Source organism: Carcharodon carcharias, chromosome 25 (genome assembly GCF_017639515.1).
Source record: "Carcharodon carcharias isolate sCarCar2 chromosome 25, sCarCar2.pri, whole genome shotgun sequence".
NCBI lineage: Eukaryota > Metazoa > Chordata > Chondrichthyes > Lamniformes > Lamnidae > Carcharodon > Carcharodon carcharias.
The window spans coordinates 44,136,176-44,158,701 of record NC_054491.1 but is presented as its reverse complement, the minus strand read 5'-3'; the positions used below and the strand labels follow the sequence as shown (position 1 = coordinate 44,158,701).

The 22,526-nt window shown below is 42.8% G+C and overlaps 1 protein-coding gene across 7 annotated transcripts in view; it reads left to right on the top strand.

Annotated features, from left to right (window-relative positions):
* LOC121269532 (rho GTPase-activating protein 32-like) overlaps positions 1-22,526 on the top strand; it is a 524,870-nt gene that overhangs the window by 469,505 nt on the left and 32,839 nt on the right. For all 7 annotated transcript variants that reach the window (XM_041174188.1, XM_041174184.1, XM_041174187.1 and 4 more), the window contains 3 exons: positions 179-281; positions 17,446-17,590; positions 21,787-21,869. In XM_041174188.1, coding sequence (XP_041030122.1) covers positions 179-281; positions 17,446-17,590; positions 21,787-21,869 — 331 coding nt within the window. The remainder of the gene's footprint in view (positions 1-178; positions 282-17,445; positions 17,591-21,786; positions 21,870-22,526) is intronic.

Genomic DNA, 22,526 nt, shown 5'->3' with positions numbered 1-22,526 from the left:
GAATGCTTGAACATTTCTGGGTAACTCATGATATTTACACCACACTCTACCTAGGAGGACAGGAAAAGAAATTGCTCATCTGATGGTGAGTGTAGATGCCACTGCTTTCTTTGCTTTGAACCTGAGAGCAATGTGCTGTTTTTTCCTAGATTTTTGACATGTCTCCCATTCTCCTCAGTCCCACAGGTACTCAAAAGCTGCACAGAGTTTATTGAGAGGCATGGAGTTGTGGATGGCATCTACCGACTTTCAGGAATTGCATCCAACATTCAGAAGCTACGGTAAGTTGCCACATTCGTAGGATTGAGGGTTTTTCATAACGGCTGATCTCACATGACATCTTCCTCTGAAGTCTCTTTAAAAGTCATCGATTGCCAGCTGGAGGCATAAGTAGATGTGACAGGAAGGAAGACACATTAGTAGACTGTAAACTGTTTGTTTTTGCTGAACACTCACCCGTCAAAGTGACGGGAGACCCCATCACATTACTAGAGAATGCTAGAGTGCCAGCAGCCAGCCCCTTACAATGGGAGAATGAGCTCAGCTATTCCACTGTGAAGCAGCATTAAATCGAGATGGACACTTCTGATGGAACTGAAGGAGATTGGTGAGCATCTTCTGGGCACCTGATTCCCTTCCAAACCCTCCTTTTTGCTATGAGGGTCTCTGGTGACCAGATATGAAGTGAATAAAACAGGATTGCATTGTGAAAAATTCGGACACACAAATTTGGAGAATTAATCATTGACCAGAAACACAGGAACAGGAGCAGGCCCTTCAGCCCAAAGCCAGTTCCACTATTTAGTAGATCATGACTGATCTGTGCCTCAACTTCATTTACCCATCCTCGTTCCTATCATGTCCTGTTTGCTCATCACCTACTCGCTGACCTACGTTAGTAGCAAACATCAAGACCCAACTCAGTCTTGGAAATGTCAATTGACCCAGCATCCACAGCCTTTTGTGGGAGCGAGTTCTAGATTTCCACTACGCTTTTTGCGGGAAATAATTGCTTGCTGCAGAATGGCCTAGTTCTAATTTTAAGTTTATGAAACAGAAGTAAATATACTTATGAAACTGTGCAGCTGGGTGGAAGAGTTTAAGTAACAGCTTATGCTATCATGGGAATTACCACAAGAATTCCAGTAATGATTTCCCACTGCGTTCATTTTGCTGTTCCAACATCTGGAGCAGTTCCATGCTGCCCATCATTTTCTATTCCTACTCGGAATGATTTCAAAATACATTTTTTTTGTCCATGTTGGCTGCTCACATTTTGTCGTCTTCTCTCCTTGAGGTCATTGTCCCTTGTTTAGACATGGTTCCATAGGTTTTGGCCACTGCCTGGAAAGCAGCCAAGAGCAGATAACAAGTGTTACTGCTACTCTGTGTGAGATCAGCAAACCTCCTAGGTTCATCTCCCTGTGGCTTGACTATTCACTGGATATGACTAAAAGATAAATGGCGATTAAGCTGTTTATTTTTAATCTAAATGTCGCTCACGGAGGGTTGGTTGCTGCCTATTTGTTTTTATGCATGTACATATATAAAAACAATAAACAAACTCCATTTTATATAGCACTTTCAACGAAGTAAAACATCCTGAGGCACTTCACAGGAACATATCAGAGAGGTGAAGTTCTGGTCAGTAGTTGGAGAAGAGAGTGCATGATGAATGGGAGGCCAGAATTGGAAGAAAGCAGATTTCTTTGAGTGTTGTAGGGCTGCAGGTCATTACAGAGAAAGGGTGGGCAAGGCTGTGGAGGAATTTAACACAAGATTGAGAACTTTTAAGGTCCAATTGTGGGTGGACTGGTGCCGATGTAGGTCAGCGAATGAGTGATGAGCGAATGGGACATGATGTTAGATAGGGTAACAGCACTAGAGTTTTGGAGGAGCTCAAGATTATGGAAGGGGGATGCTAAGTATTTATAGTTCTCTGAGAGTATGCAGTCTAATCCAAATTTCAAACCAAGCTACAGGAATGGTATAAGCTAAATCCAAAATACTGCAGATGCTGGAAATCTGAAACAAAAGCAGAAAATGCTGGAAAAACTCAGCAGGTCCAACAGCATCTGTGGAGAGTCATACAGACTCAAAACGTTAACTTTGTTTTTTTTTCTCTTCACAGATGCTGTTAGACCTGCTGAGTTTTTCCAGCATTTTCTGTTGCTGTTTTGGAATGGTGTGTAAGAGTGGAATTACTGTATAATTTGTCCATGATCCTGTTTGCCTTCACATACAAACAATACTTGGTACCAAACAAAACATCACTTGGATTTTGTGCTTTGACATTTTCTTCCTCCCATTTTCTATTGATGAGGCATCTTGTTCCATGGTTTGCATTTTCTCAAGTTGCTTCATAAAGTATCAACCATTCATTTGGTAGATCTGCTGATTCCAGCAGGGTAAACGTCAATATCCCTACTCCTGATTCGTTGAGAACCAGATTTGAAACTGATTTGTACCAATCAAATCATTGTTTGACATGGTTCCAACTCAAAATATGGTATATTGGTAACATGCAGGAGAATACAGAGCAATGTTTGTAGAATTCCTCAACTGGAATATATAAATATATTATTCAGATGATAGTAATTTGCACTGCATTTCTTCCAGTTTGACATTGCTATTCATGAGAAGGGTAAGCTAGATAAATGCAGATCAGAGAACCTAATACCGGTGATAAAAACAAAAAACTGCGGATGCTGGAAATCCAAAACAAAAACAGAATTACCTGGAAAGACTCAGCAGGTCTGGCAGCATCGGCGGAGAAGAAAAGAGTTGACATTTCGAGTCCTCATGACCCTTCGACAGAACTAGGGTTGAAGGGTCATGAGGACTCGAAACGTCAACTCTTTTCTTCTCCGCCGATGCTGCCAGACCTGCTGAGTGTTTCTAGGTAATTCTGTTTTTGTTTTGAACCTAATACCAGTATTGGGTAAGCTTCTGAAGGTCTGTATACAAGATAAGCTGAGTCCTTAAAAACTAGAATATTTTTCATGTGCAGAGAAGAAAATGCAGACTAACAATTCATACTGGACCTTCAAAGGATATTGCTATGTACTGGGGTCCACAGAGCCCTGGGGATCTGCAGAGGTTTTTCCAGTGGTCCACGACACAGCTTGCCTTACAGGCGGACAGTTACCATGGGCGACCATCCAGGGCTCCTCCCACGTTCTCCCTTTATTCCTATTCTCTCCATGCTCCTACTCTCTCTGGGCTCTGCCGTAGCCCCTGCTCACCCAGGCTTCCTGCTGGCACCATTTGGTTTGAGGCTCTTGTTGCCTCTGTGGATGAGGACATAGTCTTCATGGAACAACTGTCCACCCACATTGCTGCGGACCTGGATCACATATAGGCCAGACCAGGTAAGGATGGCAGATTTCCTTCCCTTAAAGGCATTTGTTGGGAATAGATACTGTTTTCTGTAGCTGCAACTGGGAGTCCTGAAGGATTTGTCAGCTGTCCAGTGCTAGGGTTAAGGGTCTCCTTGTGGCTGGAGAGGAAATTTGGTTGGGAGGGGTAGTGTCCAGTTATCGTGCTGCACAGGAACCAGTGACGTGGTAAAACTAGGACTTTTGGAGCTTTTTGGTTTCAGCGCTTGAGTAGCAGCTGGCTTCGCAGCAGCCTATCCATGAGGCTGAGAGATTTGTGGAAAGCACATTTCTGGATGTGGCCACCCTGCGGCTTAAGGCTGTGTAGGCAAAGTGGGAAAAGATGGCTGCCAGGCAGTCAAGGAGAGCTAAGTTTTCAAGTAGTGCAGGAGTCTCCTGAGTGCATCTCACTCTCCAGCCTGTATTCATTCTGAATACTGGTGAGAGCAATGGTTCATTGGGGAGTGCAGCCTGAGAAAAGTCCACGGCACCACGAGTAGCTCAGCTGTACAGGGGGGCACAATGAAGATTGAAAAATAATTCATGATAGGGGAATCAATTGTTAGGGGGAACAGCAAACATTTTTGTAGCCGCACACATAAATCCAGGATATCACCCTAGTGCCAGGGTCAAGGACTGTGAAGAGGGAGAGTGAATGGCCAGAGGTCATGGTCTATATGGACATAGGTAGAAATAGGGATGAGGTCCAGCAGGCAGATTTTATGGAGCTAGGAAAAAGAAAGCAGGATTTTTATAAAGCTTTGGTTAGGCCAAACTAACAAGACAACTAGAGAATTGTACACTCATTTCTGGTCACCACATTTTAAGAAAAATGAATGTCCTTGAGTGGGCGCAGAGAGATTTATCAGAAATGGTTCCAGGATTGGGGATTTTTAGTTAACAGGTTAGGTTGGAAAGGCTGGGGTTGTTCTCCTTGAAGCAAAGGACTTAGAGGGAAGAAATTAATTGAGTTATAAGATTATGACAGGCTTAGATAAGGTAAGCAAGAAAAAACTCTTCACATAAGCTGGTAGTGCAAGGACTTGGGGACACAGATTCAGGGTTTTAGGCAACAGATGCAGGGGGAATGTGAGGAAGAAGTTTTTTTGCTCAGCAAGTGGGAATGAAATTGGACTGGCTGCCCACAAGGATGGTGGAAGCACAACCAATTAATGATTTCAAAATGAAATTGGATAGGCAATTGAAGGAAATAAATTTGCAGAGTTATGGAGATCAAGCAGGGGAATGGGCTTGATTGGATTGCTCCACAGGAAGCCAGCATTGACTTGTTGGGCTGAATGGCCTCCTGTGCTATAAATAATTCTATGACTCTATCTCAAAGATAGTAATTTCTGGAATAAAAGCAAAAAACTGCAGATGCTGGAAATCCAAAACAAAAATAAAAATGCCTGGAAAAACTCAGCATCTGCGGAGAGGAATACAGTTAACGTTTCGAGTCCATGTGACTCTTCAACAGAACTAAGGAAAAATAGAAGACAGGTGAAATATAAGCTGGTTTAAGGGGGGGTTGGACAAGTAGAGCTGGATAGAGGGCCAGTGATAGGTGGAGATTGCCAAAAGATGTTATAGACAAAAGGACAAAGAGGTGTTGACGGTGGTGATATTAGCTAAGAAATGTGCTAATGGTGACATTAAGGGTAGAAAGCAGGATGAGCAAGGTACAAATAATAGTAATTTCTGGAATACTGCCAGTGCCACTGTTAGTGAGAATAGGAATAGGAGGAGAGAGCAGATGAATAAATGCATGGCTGGTGAGATGGCACAGGGCAGAGGGTTTTAGATTCTTGGAACATTGGGATCGGTTTTGAGGGCAGTGGGACATGTACAGGCTGGATGGGTCGCATCAGAACAAAGCCCGGACCAATGTCCTCCAGTTTGCTATTGTTGTTGGAGAGGGTTTAAGCTAATATGGCTGGGACATGGGAACCAGGATATAATATTGGAGATAAAAGCAAAATATTGCAGATGCTGGAAATCTGAAATAAAAACAGGAAATATTGGGAAAAACTCAGCAGGTCTGGCAGCATCTGCAGAGAGAAACAGAGTTAATGTTTCAAGTTCGTATGACTTCTTCTGTGCTGAGAATGTAGCTCTGAAGGAGAATCATACAGACTCGAAATGTTAACTCTATTTCTCTCTCCATAGATGCTGCCAGACCCGCTGAGCTTTTCCAGCATTTCTTGTTTTATTAGATGTAACTTTAGAGATGTGGCACTATAAAGAAGCAAAATTCACAAAGGATTCGGAGAGACAGATGGCACTGGAGAAAACTCAAGTAATGTATTAGGTGGGCTAGACTAAGAGAATTCAAAAGGTCTAAATTAGGTTTACAGTGCATGTACATGAACTCACACTGCATGGTAAATAAAGTTGGTGAACTACAGGCCAGATAACCATATGGAAATATGATGTGGTGATAATGGAGCAAGGAAGTTATGATGAAACCGTATAATACACTGGGTTGGTCTCAACTGGTGTGTTGTGTCCAACTCTGGGCACCACATTTAATGAAGGATATGAAGGCATTAGAAAAGCTGCAGAATAGATTCACGAGAATGTTTCCAGGGTTGAGGAGCATCATGAACCTGGATAGGTTGGAGAAGTGGGGCTGTTCTCTTTGGAAAAGTAAACATAAAGAGGAAATTTGATAGAGGTTTTCAAAATCATGAGGGGTCTGGGCAGAATAGATAGGGAGAAACTGTTCCCATTAGTGGAAGGGTTGAGAACCAGAAGGCGTGGATTTAAGGTGATTCGCAGAAGAAGCAATGGCAATATGAGGAAAAACTTTTCCCCGCGAATGGTTAGGATCTGGGATGCACTGCCTGCGATAACAGAACACTTAGAAAATCAATATGAGGAGCAGAGTCAGCACACACTTGTTATGACTGAGCAGCTGGCAAAGCTGAATTTTTTAAAATCCCAGAGGGAAACTTTAAACAACTGTCGTAACCTATAATTTTAAATGATATGTTTGAGGTGCAACTGCAAATTCAGGAATCGTGCCACCAGTTCTCCAGAGGATTTATATTAAGCCAAATGAAACATTTTATTAATTTACACAAGTTAAATATATACACATGGCTACAAATTACTACGATCATAACTTATAACAAATTCCCAAACTAATCTCCATTAAGACAACAGCAATCCATAGATTTAACCAGACACCAGGCAAAGCATTTTCACTTTTCGAATTCAAAATGAGGTTTTTTTGACTTCAGTTCCTGTGGAGACCGTTGGTGGCTTACAGCTGCACTTGATCTCTCATTGCCTCTGCTTTACACGCACAAAACTGCTGAAGTTATATGTAGCACCTCTCATTGAGTATAAATTCTCATTGTATCACCAGCCTCTTCTAACAGTAAAACCCCTTTCATAGTACCAATTTTATTAGCAATATAAACATATTGCTTGGTAGCTGCTAGTTGGTGTCAGTTTTCACCCCACTTCTTGAATGCTCTATTCAAAAAATGCAAATGCACTTTACCTCTTTTACATCTCAAAACTAGCACATCAAAGCACCCAGACTAGCTGGCTTTAATCCAATTAAGACACACCCGCAGACTAAACCTCTGCTTTAAAAGAAAAATATTTTTCAATAATATTATATACATTAATAGCTGCATGACACAGCTAAGAAAGGGAAATCACATTTGACAAATTTGTTATAGAGCTTTTCGAGGATGTAAGTAGCCGAGTGGATAATGGGGGACCAGTGGATGTAATGTATTTAGATTTTCAAAAAGCATTCAGCCAAGGCCAGCAGTGCCCTGGGCAGAGCGCTAACACCAAGTTTCAGTGCTCATATTCATTTTTATGGATCCTGCTCGATGCCAGATGCACACGCTGGCTTCCAAGACCTGTAATGCCTGTTCAAAGGTTAGTACCAAAACCCTCGCTTACATTTCATTTGCTGCAAGGAAATCCTACGGACCAAAAAGGTGTCCCTGAATCATAAAACAGAGTCCAGGTGCAAGTTTCTCTTTTAGGCAGAATTTTGCTGGTTTCTAGCCTGCAGCTGCAACTCCATTCTTGGAAACCACAAGATGTCAGGTCCCAAATGGTGTTACAGGCACAGAATATGCCCCATTTAGTTCCTATTGGGAGTATTGCACACCTTCCCTGGCAGTGTATATTAATGATGTAACAAGAGAAGCGCATTCAGAGTAACATGGTAGTGTTGATACAAGCTGACAGGAAATGCTGTAAAAATGAGATTTTAGGTGAGAAACAGATCAGCTGCATGCTTTTTGTATGCTGTCCAGAAATATGAGAGAGATGTTACAGCAGGCATGTTTAATTTTTTTCTCACTTGAGGGACTGATGAAAAAAATTTCAGGAAGATAAGGTTAGGCGCAACATTAAATGTGAACTTCAATAAAATGTTGAGGCATGAGGAATAGAAACAGCTTGCTGACCAAAAATAACACAATGTAAGAGCAATAAATTGATAATTTAAAAAATGAATATATGATTAATAAAGATGACCATTTGAGTTGTGCGGGTCAAATTGTGTTTGTCCAGCTCACTCCCAGTCTCAGGGTGCTTACGCACACTCACCCACTGTCCGAGGTGGTACGAATGTGTTGGTGTGTGGGAGTGAGGGTGAGTGCAAACCCCAGACTGGGAGTGAGACAGACTCTCTCTCACTCACTCCTTCACACACACACTCGCTCCCTCACTCACACATACTCGCTCCCTCCCACACACTCTCGCTTCCTCATTCACACACTCACCTTCTCTCACCCCACCAGCAGCCACTCTTCTCCCACCCGGCAGCCACTCTTCCTCCCCCCGCTTCCTGAGAAACCTCCCTCTCTTCCTAGCAGACTCACCGCTGCCGTTGCGCCATTTTTTCAGGCCTCAGACTGCTCTCCCATTCAGAGTCTGGCTCTCTCCCACCTTTGCTGTTGATAGGATCACTAGCCTACCAACCACAAACAGGGCAAAGAAACGGCCTGTGATTGGAGAACAGAAACTCGCAGAATCCTTGAATTTACTTACCGGCACTTTAAACAGGGGGCCTGCGGGCCAGATAGAAAGGCCTGGTGGGCCACAGATTGGACAAGCCTGTGTTGGAGCATTCTTGTTTTAGGGGTGGGTGTCTTGGACCCACCTGCAATTTAGAGAGGATGAATGTTGTTGAGTAGAAAAAAATGTTTTGTGGATAAGAAATTGCTGAGCTTTCTGCAAGCAGCTTTCCTCTGAGCAGAGGAGATATAAGCAACGACACTGAGCGAGAAAATGAATATCAGATGAACATTTCAGATCACACATTAAGAGCACATGTTTTTTGTAATTGGGTAGACTTAGTGTTTCATCTCCTTTTATGGGGTTGGTTGTTCATCAGGCAATTCAGATCGGACAAGCTTCAATCCTACAATAGTGCATACGTCACCAGGATCTTGAAAGGGTTCTGCCTTAAAAGTTGATTGTAATCCCAATTAGTGTTGTGACTATAACCCATGGCGTGGGATAATGCAGCGACTCTGCTCTACTGCTTATTCAAGATCTGCTCACTGGAGTCCATCATTTACCCTTGGCTTGTGTTCAGCTACTAAACATTCAATGATATTGAGGCCCACGCACTCTTTTATTGAATAATTAACACTAGCTGGGATTGGAATTTTCTCCCTAGCTTTTTTGCAGTGTTATAACTGAGTTTGTGGGTGCTAATTCCCAACAAGTGGGTCTTGCATATGAAAAAGCAACACCTCTGGACTACCTAATAGTGGAAGGAAGTTGGAGGAAGAAAAAGGCAGACAAATTAGGGAATTGAGGAAAAAAAATGAATAATAATCATGGTTGATTTAAAAAAAACATGGGGTGCCAGAAAACTGTTAGATAGCTAATGTAATTCCTACCTCTAGGAATGGGGACAGAACATTTCCAGGGAATTATAAACCAGTCGACTTAATATCAGTAGTCAGAAAAATAATGAAATCCCTACTAAAGAAAAGAAGAAAACCGAGAAATGAAAAATATAATGCTGAATAGTCAGCATAGATTTCAAAAGGGAAAATCTTGCTTGACCAACCTTACTGAAATTTTTGAGGAGGCAACAGAGAGTGAGACAGTGTTCCTGCAGTAGATGTAATTTATCTGGATTTTCAAAAGAACTTTGATTATTTGCCCTATAATCAACTAATGAATAGGAATGTGGAATCAGGGGACAAATGGCAGAATGGCTTCAAGACAGAAAGCAGAGAGTGCAATAAAGGGTAGTTCTGCCCTGATTTTCATAGAGTAGGAATTTTAAAAATTGTGAGCAGGACCTGATTCTGGATTTCCTGCCCCCATTTCCAGCACCCCCAATTTTTGCTGGTGTGGGATGAGGGTGCAGGTAGTGAGCCCACATCCTGCACTCCTGACCTGGCTGGCTCCATTGCAGGTGTAGGCATCTCCTAACCCTCTGCAATTTTCATGGAGTCAGGCCACCTTCTCCATGACTCATGGTTCATGGATCCCAGAGGAATCATGAATCATAGTCTGGATTCAGGAACCTTTTGAAAGATATATTCAAAAGGTCTTATTCAGGTCCCTTTCATGCCACTTCATACCTCCACCCATCCCCAGTGGCCCCTCCATGTCAACTCATGGCCCCCTTCACCCCTCCCACCCCGTACACCTGGTGGCCCCTCCATGACCATTCTATGCCCGTTCACCCAGCAAACACTATGTACAATGAACCCTGTAATAATGATGGCATGTGTGGAGCTGCTTGCTTGGCTGAGAGCACAGACTCATAAAAGAATTATGTGAGTGAGAGTTTGTTTGCACAGCTGGAAAGAACAGCTGACCTTGCTTGATTGACATTTTTATGTGGTTATAAGAAGTTATTTTTCTGTAATCTCTTTTGTCAATGTCTCAATATTTATTTGCACAGGATTAGAAGGTGTGAAATAGTTAAACATCTAATTTTGGTACTTTAATCATATGTAAAATTGCCACTTTTATAAGTTGTAAAGCAGCACTTTTTTTCAAAAGGTTTGTAAACGGTGTTTTTTTCTAAGCAGTTCCATACATGGCATTGTTACTATCGGGTTCATTGGGTTCTGTACGTAATGAATACTCGGTGAATGGGCATGGAAAGGCCATGAGTTGGCATGGTGGGTACGAGGGGTGGGTGGAAGCATGAGTTGGCATTGAGTTGACATGGGGCTATAAGGGGCCATGGGGATTGGTAGGGATATGAGAAGGGCCTAACTGGGACAAATTCACAGAGAACCAAAGCAGGCCTTTTAACAATCCCATTTCAGCATTTGGCAACCCTGTGGTCACCTCCGATCTGCTTCTGGAACAGCATGCCCGACTCTATCCTGCACCTCCCTACGGCCTGGACTCCTGCTTGCAGTGAAAGTTGTGCCATTTATGGGCCTTCAAACCCAGGCGAGTGTGGCGAGTTGGAACGTTTCCCAACTTGAGCTGCCTGCCTCAGTGGAAAAAATCTGTGTCACAATTTCTAAATTTATGGATGATGCCAAAGTGGGAGGGATAGTCAATATAAGGACTGCAACAAATTACAAGAGGACATTAATAAACTTGCAGAATGGACAAATAATAGGCAAATAAATATGAGGTAGGAAGAATAGGGAGGTCACTTATTACTTGGAAGATGCAACTTTAGGTGGGGTAGAGGAACAAAGGGATCTCAGAGTACAACTACATCAGCCACTAAAAGTTGCACCACAAGGCTGTAAAAAAGCAAGCCAAGCACTAGGCTTTATTTCTAGAGGGATAGAATTGAAATGTAGGGAAGTTATGCTAAAACTTTCAAACCTTTATTAAACCACACTTGGAGTACTATGTGCAGTTCTGGTTCCAATATCATAAAATGGATATAGAGGCACTGGAGAGGGCATGGAGAAGATTTACAAGGATGATACCAGAAATACGTGTTGTTTATGTCTCAGGAAAGGATTGACAGGCTTAGGTCTCTTGTTTTGAAAAAAGAATAGAGGTCTTTCAAATTTTGAAAGGTTTTGATAGAGTGGATACAGAGAGATTATTTTCTCTTGTGAGGAAGAACATAACTATCAATATAAGATAGTCAACAAGAAATCAGATAGAGAACTTCCATACCCAAAGCATTCTGAGAATATGGAATTAACTGCCACAGGGAGTGTTTGGAACAAATAGTGTAGAGGCATTTAAGGAGAAGCTAGAAGGGAATAGAGGGTTGCGATGTTATCTTTAGATGAGGACAGATGGAAGCAGACTCAAGTGCGCATAGAGAGTGGCATTGACTAGTGGGCTGAATGGCCTGTTTCTGTGCCTCATATCACATTAATCCAATATACCACATCAGATTCAGTGAATCTGATTAAAGCTGCTGGAGAAGTTCTGCTCCGAGCAAACACCTCGCTGATTCCAATGTGAAAGCAGCATAAATTTCATACTTTTAAAGATGAATACCCTGCTGTTGCTTACAAGCTCAAGGAGCTTTTGGTGCAGGCAGTATACCCACCTCAGTAACTCCCAGTAGGTTACCTTGACATCTGAGTTTTGAATTTAAACACTTCTAGAGCCATTTTATTTTCTGATGGGATCAAAACTAATCTCAGGATAAAGGCCAGAGAACCATCTTGGATTTGGCTAGTCTGTATGGCAGCGTTTCAGTCTAATTTCTGTACCATGTGTTGTTGCATGAAGTTGTCCAATAGTAACTGTTCCAAACATTCTTGAGCTGCATTCTTCAGAGGAGGGATGGCATAGTGACATTGTCACTGGACCCAGGGTAATCGTCTGGGGATCTGGGTTCAAATCCCACCAAAGCAGATGGTGAAATTTGAATCCAATAAAAATGGAATTAAAAGTCTGATGATGACCATGAAACCATTGCAGATTGTTGTAAAAACCCATCTGGTTCACTAATATCCTTTAGGGAAGGAAATCTGCCATCCTTACCTGGTCTGGCCTACATGTGACTCCAGACCCACAGCAATGTGGTTGACTCTTAAATGTCCTCTGAACAAGGGTAATTAGGGATGGGCAATAAATGCTGGCTTAGCTAGGAAGGCCTGCATCCCATTAACGAATTAAAAAAAAAGTTTGTGTCCATTAACAAGCTGAAGCTTGAGCAATATTCTATAAATTGACTCAGAATTAATGTTCATTTTTCTTGTCAGCAGATTTAGAGAGGAACATAACAAACTGAAAAAAACAAGTAACAGGATGGATTATATCTGAGCCAAGGGGATCCCAAGCTTTTTTTTGTTAAGTCCTTCCTGAAATTTCATGTTCCCTTCTTTCTAAGAAAGTGTTTTGTATAATCAGTGTTATTGTAGAAATGCTTAGTGTAGATATAGAGGCTAACCCCAGAACGGTTCAGAAAATAGTTACTACAGGCATTAACTATACTTGAATTAGGGCTGAATTTTTGGTGAAGAAGATAATAAGCATGAGTTGGGCAAGTGTCCAACTGTGTGAAATCGTATCTGTTAAAGAGGCCCCTGCCAGCCATATTTTTATTCTGTGGAGAAGGGCAGGATGGAGTCAAGCTCACCGACTCCTGATGCAGACCCAACGGCGGTGGGTACATGGCAAGGCCATGCTAGAGCGGCCACTTCTGTTTAGTGAGACATCTGCCCAGTTGCAATCATGACTGTTAAACCTTCCCCACCATCCACCTCCCTTGCCCCTTCAGATATCCCATGCCTCCCCATGCATCCTCCATAATAACTGTTCCAGTATCCATCAAGTACAAAACCAGTGAGCCAATGGCAAATCTTTGAAATGCCCCTGAAACTGACACAATAAGTATAGAGGTTCTGAAAATCTCTGTTGTAAAAAGACTGTTCAGCCTACAATCTCGTAAAAGCTATCAATTAATCAGATTGCTATCAATAACAAAATACTTTTGTCCGCTTCACAGCCCTTAATCATGTGTAAATAAACACACAGGCCTTGAAAAAACTCTTCAAAGAAAGATCAGGTAATTATAAGTAATAAAGATCTCAATCAGCATACCTATCTTTCCCTTGCGAGCTGTATCAACATTGCCTACAGGACTGAGTCATTATCCATTCTTGATACTCAGCCAAGCATTTCTAATGAGGCTATCTACCAATTGTATCAACAAAGATGGGCAGCCACTTGTTTTTCCAGTTGACCCCATTATCAGTGTTTGACTGAGCTTCAGGAATCGCTAATGGACTCAGTTTTTTAGGCAATGTTGACACAACTTTCAGACGAGTGGTAGCTTTATTTGATTGAGATTTATTACCTTGGAATAAACCGATCTTTCTTTGAAGACTTTTTTAAATGCCTGTGTGTACACAAGATTAAGAGCTGTGACGTGGACCTAAGTTCTTTTCGTCATTGATCCTTATGAATAGATGTGATTGATCGCACCTCTTATCTTCTTATAAAGTTGTCAATGTATTTCAAAGTGAATGGTGAATGGCTGCTTTTTCCCTGACTCAGGGTGAGGGTTCCCCTGTGGCTCACACCTCTTATGAGGTGCTGTGACCCATGTTTATGAACGGAATAGATCCAGCTCAGAATTGCGAGGGATTTTGAAATGCCCACTCCTGTACTGGAGCTGGCAAGGACAGGAGTGCTGCATGCAGGCTGGCTACCTGCACCCTTATCATCAACCGCAAGAATTGTCGGAAACAGGAATAGCGGTGGAAATCCTGGAATCGGATCCCATGCTCCATTACACCTAGTTTTCTCCTCATACACCCACTTTTAACCTCATTACACACCCCGCAGTTTACAAACCTCTACAAGACCTGGAGTAAACCTTCTGTGACGTGATGTTGATGAGAACACCCAGGCACAATGGCCAGTTCATTCTAAATGCTCTGGAACCTTTAAACAAACTTTATAGTCTCAGCTGAAGCGGACCTAATGTTTGGATCTTTGATTCTGACAATTTCATTGTGTGTAAACTGTCCAGTCAGGTGGCCTAATTGATGCTTCATTTACAGTAGAGTGGTATACTGTACTATATAAAACCTGACCTCCAAATTAAACTCACTGGTGAGCAAGTATTCACCATTGAGTGCTGTTACTGTAATGCCTGCAGGTGCTATCTAGTGAGGCATTACCATGCTGGTGTTTTCAGTTTGGCACTTGCACCATATCAACGTTTCTTTCTATCTGAAGTCAGATTTAATTTTCTATTTTTGCCAATTATTTCCTTCCACCATTCCTGAATGCACTGGATTAAGGGTTCCATTGGCGCTGACTTTCATTGGGGTGCGAGTTCCCCACACACACTCTCACTGGGTACACATTCCTTAGGCACTGCCTGTCACTGGGGTAGAGTTTCCAGTGCAGGATACACAAAGCTAACTCGTGTGTCTTTTCCCAGTGGCTACATATTAATGCATTTCTCAAGATGGGCGCCACATTATAGGAAGGATGTGAACACATTGGAGAGAGTGCAGAAGATGTTTACAAGAATGGTTCCAGGGATGAGAAACTTCAGTTACAAAGATAGATTGGAGAGGTTGGAACTGTTCTCCTTGGAGAGAAGAAAGCTAGGCAGAGATTTGATCGAGATGTTCAAAATCATGAGGGGACTGGACAGAGTAGATAGGGAAAAGCTGTTCCCGCCCATAAAAGGGTTAAGAATGAGAGAGCATGGAATAAAATGATTTGCACAAGATTTGCAAATGTGAGGTGAGAAAAAACTTTTTCACACAACGAGTGGTTCGGGCCTGCAATGCACTGCCTGGAAGTGTGGCAGAGACAGGTTCAGTTGAGGCATTCAAGAGGGCATTATTGATTATTTGAATAGAAATAATGTGCATGGGTATGGGGAAGAAGGCAGGGCAATGGCACTAGGCCATAATGCTCGTTTGAAGAGTTGGTGCAGACACGATGGGCCGAATGGCCTCCTCCTGTACCATTAAAATTTTGTGAGGTAGCACTGGTTAAATAATTACTACAAGTCTCCACTTCGTACATTTGTAGTTCTGTTACCTCGATCAAAACATTACCCTAAAACCTGAGTTCATAATCCAGACAGACACATCAGTGTAGTAATGAGAGTGCTGCACTGTTGGAGATGTTATCTTCCAGATGAAACATTAAACACAGGCCTTGTCTGCCTGCGTGGGATGCGAAAGATCCGATGGCACTGATCAAAGAAAGGTAGGGGTTCTCTTGGTGTCCTAATTAATACTTCAACCAATGCTGAAAACAAATCAACTGCTTATTTAGCTCATTTGCTGGTTGTTGTGTATGTGACTTTGTCATTAATTCGTCCACCTAACAGTCATGAACACGCTTCAAAAGTAAAATACTTTAAATTTCTGTATAGCTCAGCACCATACCTATCAAGTGATTGAGATGTAATTTCTGCAAAGTGCCATCTTAATAACATAAATGATAGAGAGATACCAAACAACTACCTTACTTTCCCATAGAACCCAAAATATATTTGAAATGAGTACAGAATCGTCACTTATGGGCAAATGGCATTACCTGATCAAATGATATCATACTAAAATGCTTTGTGTATCTTTGTTCTCCAATCATTTAATTTAAACACATTGATTCAGCAGACAATCAAAATGGAGGAAAAAATCACCATGGGCACCGATTCTAAGAATTTGGCACTGCTAGTGAAAGCAGTCCTCATTGTTGCCAGAGCAAGAGTATCAGTTTATTCTGTTACTGAGAGATCTTTGACAAGGTTTATCCTATATCTTATGTGATGCAGTGTCAAGAATTGTTTGATAATACTCCTGTGAAGCGCCTTAAGACATTTTGCTATGATAAAGGTGCAATATAAACGCATGTTGTTACATTTTCCATTATTAAATCTTTAACGGTGCAGATTCTTTTTCAAAGTTCTTTACAAAAAGGTTTGTTTGTTATGCGGTTTCTTCATATAACGAATTCCAGATCTTGGCAGTGCATGAGGAGAGACATTAAACAGATGTTTAAATCATTTTATTGACTTTTTTAAGCCATCTCTTCTTTTGGCCTCTGCTCCATTCTCTGTCTGTTCAGTGCTCTGATCTGTGTGGTGAAACTTAACTACCACTGCTTAACATTGTCTGGAAATATTAAATAGATCACTTGTGCTAAAATAAAATGTGCAAAAGCCTGGGATAACCACAAGTTGAGTCACCTGCAATCTCGCTTTGTTGAGTAAAATGTCTTCCAGCTGAGAAACAAAGACACTGTGGTAGGGGTTATGAGCTTTGAACTTTCATCCTGCCCTGTGGTGAAAATGTTGCCCATACAATCCAATTTTTATGAATTAAATTGGCAATGTGCCTTCTTTGTGATATTTCACAGGAAATGTTGCTGTTTGGAAGTTAAAGAACAATTGGTGATGCAGTCTGCTCTGGTTAAATCTGGTTGGAATATTGCATTCAGTTCTGACCAGCGCACCTCAAGAAATATATATTGGCCTTGAATTTATTGAGCACATTCGCCAGAATTATAATGGGCTACAAGGGCTAAGTTAAGAGGACAAGGTGCATACATTCACCTTGTATTCCTTTGAGTGCAGAAGATTAAGGCACAATTTATTTGAGGTGTTTAAGATGGTTAAAGGAATTGGGTAAATAGAAGCTATTTCCTCTAGTGAGAGGGTTCAGAATTAGAATTAAGCCATTCAGAGGTGATGTCACTTCCTCACACAAAAGGTCATGGAAATCTGTAACACTTTGTGCCAGAAAGCTGTTGAGGCTGTGGATCAAGTGAAAATTTTAAAAACTGAGCTTGATAGATTCTTGTTAAGCAAAAGTATTGAGAGTTATGAAACCAAAGCAAGTGGATGGAGTTGAGATACAGATCAGCCATAATCTAATTGAATGGCAGAACACACTTGGTCCAAATGGCCTTCTCCAGTTCCTATGTTTCAATCAGGTGACATAGCCAATTGCTTGATGTACATAATTCCCAGTGGCTTCCTGAAGGAATTGCAGGGATGTTGAAGTTGTGATTAAGATCGAGCTTCATTGCAAGTTTCTATAGCTCAACGGGAAGGGAGCATCAATTAAAATGTGCATTGCATTTTTTCTGTTTGTGTTTCATCACTGAGCTACTTTGAGCTGATTCTGTCTCATTTCTCTTGTAGACATGAGTTTGACTCTGAGCAGATTCCTGAGTTAACGAAGGATCTTTACCTCCAGGATATCCATTGTGTTGGGTCCCTGTGCAAGCTGTACTTCAGAGAGTTACCGAACCCACTGCTAACCTACCAGCTGTACGAGAAATTCTCAGTAAGTATTTTCATTATTGGTGAATTGAAACTAATCCAGTCAAATCAATTTCAAATATGTTGTTAGATTGAGAGAGGGAAAATACACTGCTTTTTTCTGAATTACCATCTGCAGAGAGCAACACTGAGAGGCAGTGAGGTGCAGATGCTGAGGGGCAGTGACATCAGAGCTCACCCACATATAGACATTGATACCCAGCCACAGACCTACACACTGAGACAGTAACACCCAGACACAGACCCAGAAAATGGGCAGAATTTGTTCAGGGTGATGGGGGTCTTGCTCGCTGGCTGGAGAGCCAGTGAGAGCCTCAAGTCACCGCCTTTGGGGAAGGTCTATCATATTAAGTGGCAGTCAGGCACTTAAGTGGACACATCGGGCCTTCCCTGCGCTCAAGGACTCAGGGGTGGAAATCCTGCCACACAACCCCCATCCCTGCACTCCAGAGAGCTGCCAGCCAGTCAAAGATCAGCAGCTCCCCATTACTGTTAGCGCACCAGGACCAATGGTAGCTGCCAGCAGTGCACCCACCAGAGGTCCAGGATCAATGAGGGACCCAGGCCACAGGTGAGTGAGAGTGGGATGAGGAAGTCACTGACTGGGTTTACAGCATTGCCGGAAGAAAGGGCTCTCATTGGGCCAGGGCCCTCCATCAGGCACTGAGTGTCTTTGAAAGACAAACAAATTCAACAGGGTTTGCTTTTCAGGCTTCCCACATGGCGACTCCCCCGCCATTATTCAACCAACGATGATGGGATGAGGTTCTCAACTGGACATTAATTGTTCAGTAAGGCTCTCAATTGGCGTCAGGATGGGAAGGCCATCCACTATATTAATGGTTCATGCTAATAGATTATAGGTAATGTTAGAGGGCAGATTATTGTTATGAAGGTAAAGTAACTAAAATGCTGGGCTTTAGAGATTGCCAGAATACCTAAAAGAGAATGGCAGTTCAGAAGGTTACCCATGTTTGTTTAATAGAGTCAGAATGGAAGGAATGGAGCCATAAACCTGCAGGTGGGCTTACTTAGCTGGAGAACTGGAGATGTAATCTCTGCACTATTTGCAAACAAGTGCAGTCCAGAGAGATGTTTTGTTTTGGGAGTTAGTTGATAACTGGGACTTCAAACTTTGTCTACTTTAAACAGAATGTTACTGTTCCCTTATCGGCTTGTAACAATGGGCCTTCCCGCCATGGACTTAATTGGAGCAGAGGTAGGAAGGCAACAGGGTCCCCACCCCGCACCCTCTAGCCTGGTTAAATGGCCACCAATTCCACCCCCCCCCCCCCACCTCCAAACTCACCTCAGGGGAGGCCAATGTTCCAACACATTAGCAAATTTGCAGTTCATGCCCAAATGCAGCAAGACCTGGACAATATCCAAGCTTAGGCTGACAAGTGGCCAGTGACATTCACATGCATGGGAGACAGTCCAGAGAAGGTTCAACAGGTTGATTCCGGGTATAGAGGAATTTTATGAGGAGAGGTTGAGTAGATTGGGCCTGTACTCGGAGTTTAGAAGAATGAGAGGCAACCTTATTGAAACATATAAAATTCTTAGGAGGCTTGACAGGATAGATGCAGAGAGGTTGTTTCCCCTTGTGGGAGAGTCTAGGACCAGAGGGCATAATCTCAGAGTAAGGGGGCGCCCATTTAAAATGGAGATGAGGAGGAATTTCTTCTCTCAGAGGGTAGTTAATCTGTGGAATTCTTTACCGCAGAGGGCTGTAGAAGCTGGGTCATTAAGTATATTCAAGGTGGAGATAGACAAATTTTAAATCAGTAAGGGAATCAAGGGTTATGGGAAAAGGCAGGAAAATGGAGTTGAGGATTATCAGATCAGCCATGATCTCATTGAATGGCAGAGTACACTCAATGGGCAGAATGGCCTACTTCTGCTCCTACGTCTTATGGTCACACAAGTGCCTGGCAATTACCATCTCCAACAAGAGAGAATCTAACCACATCCTTTGACATTAAATGATATTACCATCTCTGAATCCCCCACTATCAACAACTTGGGGGTTACAATTGACCAGAAACTGAACTAGACTAGCCATATAAATACTGTGGCTACAAGAGCAGGTCAGAGGCTAGGGATCCTGCAGCGATTAACTCACCTGCTGACTCCCCAAAGCCTGTCCACCATCTACAAGGCACAAGTTAGGGGTGTGATGGAATACTCTCCATTTGCCCAGATGAGTGCAGCTCCAACAACACTCAAGACATTTGACACCATCCAGGACAAAGCAGCCCACTTGATTGGCATCCCTTCCACACACATTCACTCCCTCAACCACCAATGAACAGTGGCAGCAGTGTGTACCATCTACAAGATGCATTGCAGAAATTCACCAAGGCTCCTTTGGCAGCACCCTCCAAACCCATAATCGCTACCACCTAGAAGAACAAGGGCAGCAGATAGATGGGAACACCACCACCTGGAAGTTCCCCTCGAAGCCTCTCACCTTCCTGACTTGCAAATAGATCGCCGTTCCTTCACAGTCACTGGGTCAAAATCCCGGAACTCCCTCCCTAACAGCACTGTGGGTATACCTACACTACAGGGACTACAGTGGTTCAAGGAGGCAGCTCAACAGCACCTTCTCAAGGGCAATTAGGGACGGGCAATAAATGCTGGCTCAGCCAGCGAAGCCCACATCCCGTAAATGAATATAGAAAAATTATTACGCTAAATTCTGTTGCTCATTTTATTAAGCACCACCATGCCATGGCATGTATAGAGACAGATACTGACACACATCAGGGAACAAAGATACTTGGATGCACAGCAAAACACACAGCAACCAGGTCAAACACCAACCCTTGCCACCATAGACCATTTTCCAATGCTGAGGGAGAGGTAGCGTCACTGGACAGTGGGGGCGAGTGGCTGACTTTGTTCAAGATTGGGAGTGACTATTTCAATGAGGGAGGAGTAACTTTGTTCAGTGAGGGTGAGGGGAGTTTGAAATTGGTCATTGAAGAGGGTTTGACATTGTTCACTGATGGAACAGTTGGATTCTGCCAGGACCACTCAACTTCAGACCTCATAACAGCCTTTGTTCAAAAAAGAATGGAAGAGCTGAATTCCATAAGTAAGGTGAGTGTGATTGCCCTTCAAGTCAAGGGGTATTGCTGTATGAGTTCATAAAATTAGTGTCCTAAGCTGAACCATCTTCAGTTGCTTCATCAGCAATCTTTCCAGCATTATACTGTCAAAAATGGGGATGTTTTTTGATGATTGCAAAGTGTTCAGCCCCATTCAGAACTCCTCACAAACTGAAGCAGTCTGTGCCTGCATGTAGCAAGACCTGGACAACATTCAGGCTTGGACTGATAAGTGACAAGGAGTATTCACGCTACAAAAGTGCCAAACAATGATCATCTGTGCCAAGTGAGAATCTGACCATCTCTCCTTGACACTCAGGGGCGGGAGGGTGGTGGTCACCATTGACTAAAAATTAATCTGGACCAGCTATGTAAATACTGTGGCTACAAGTGCAGTCAGAGGCTGGGAATTCTGTGGAGAGTTACTTACCACCTCACTATTCAAAGCTCAAGCCAGGGGGCTGATAGAATACTCTCTACTTGCCTGGATGAGTTAAGCTCCAACACTCAAGAAGCTTGACACCATCCAGGACAAAGCAGCCCGCTTGATTGGCACTCCATCCACCACCCTAAACATTCACTTCTCCACCACAAATGCACAGTGGTGGCAGTGTAAACCATCTACAGTATGCCAAGGCTACTTAGACAGCACCTTCTGAACACATGACCTCCATTCCTGAGAAGGACACAGGCAGCAGATGCATGGGAACTCCACCACCTGTATGTTCCCCTCTAAGTCTCACATCATCCTGATTTGGAATTATGTTGCTGTACCTTCACTGCTACTGGGTCAAAATCCTGGAACTCCCTCCCTAACAGCATTGGGGGTGCTCCTACACTAGATGGGCTGCAGCGGTTCAAGAAGGCGGCCCACTACCACCACCTCAATGGCTCTTGGGGATTTTTAATAAATGCTTGCCAGTGCCCTCATCTGACGAATAAAAAAAAGCATTGGCTTTATTCGATAAAGGGGGGCAGGGTGATGGCTGTGTTCAGCGACGAGGGAAGGCAACATTGTTCAGTGAGGGTGGGTTTTAGTTTGTTCAGTGAGAGAAGGCTGACTTTAACTGGTTGTGTCCTACAGGATTCTGTATCAGTAGCTTCAGATGAAGATCGTTTGATTAAAATTCATGATGTCATCCAGCAGCTTCCTCCTCCTCATTACAGGTAAGGATTAACCATTTGACCACTGGGAACCATTCCTATTCTTTCAATCGTAACGTGGTTACAGTACAGAAGGAGGCTATTCAGCCCATCATGTCCTTGCCAGTCCTCTACAAGAGTAACTCCGTTCATCCCACTTCCTCGCCTTTTCCCTGTAGCCCTGTAACTTTTTTCTGTTCAGGTAATCTACTTGCCTTTTGAAAGCCACAATTTAACCTGCCTCCACCACACTCTCAGGCAGTACATTCCAGATCCTAACCACTTGCTGCATAAAGAGCTTTTCCTCGTGTCACCTTTGTTTTGCAAATCACTTTAAATTGGTTTCCTCTGTTTCTCAACCCTGACACCAACGGGAACAGTTTATCGATATCTACTCTGTCCAGACCCCTCATGAGTTTTTAACGTCTCTACCAAATCTCCTCTCAACCTTTTCTTGTATGCCTTATTAACAGTTTTCTCAATCTGCCACCTTCAGCAATTTGCACATATATACCCCAAGGTCGCTCTGCTCCTGCAACCACTTTAGATTGTACCTTTTATTTTATATTGTCTTTCCTCGCTCATCCTCCCAAAATGTATCATATCATACTTCTTTGAGTTAGTTTCATCTGCCATGTATCTGCCCATTCCACCAGCCTGATAAGGTTGTCTTGAAATCTA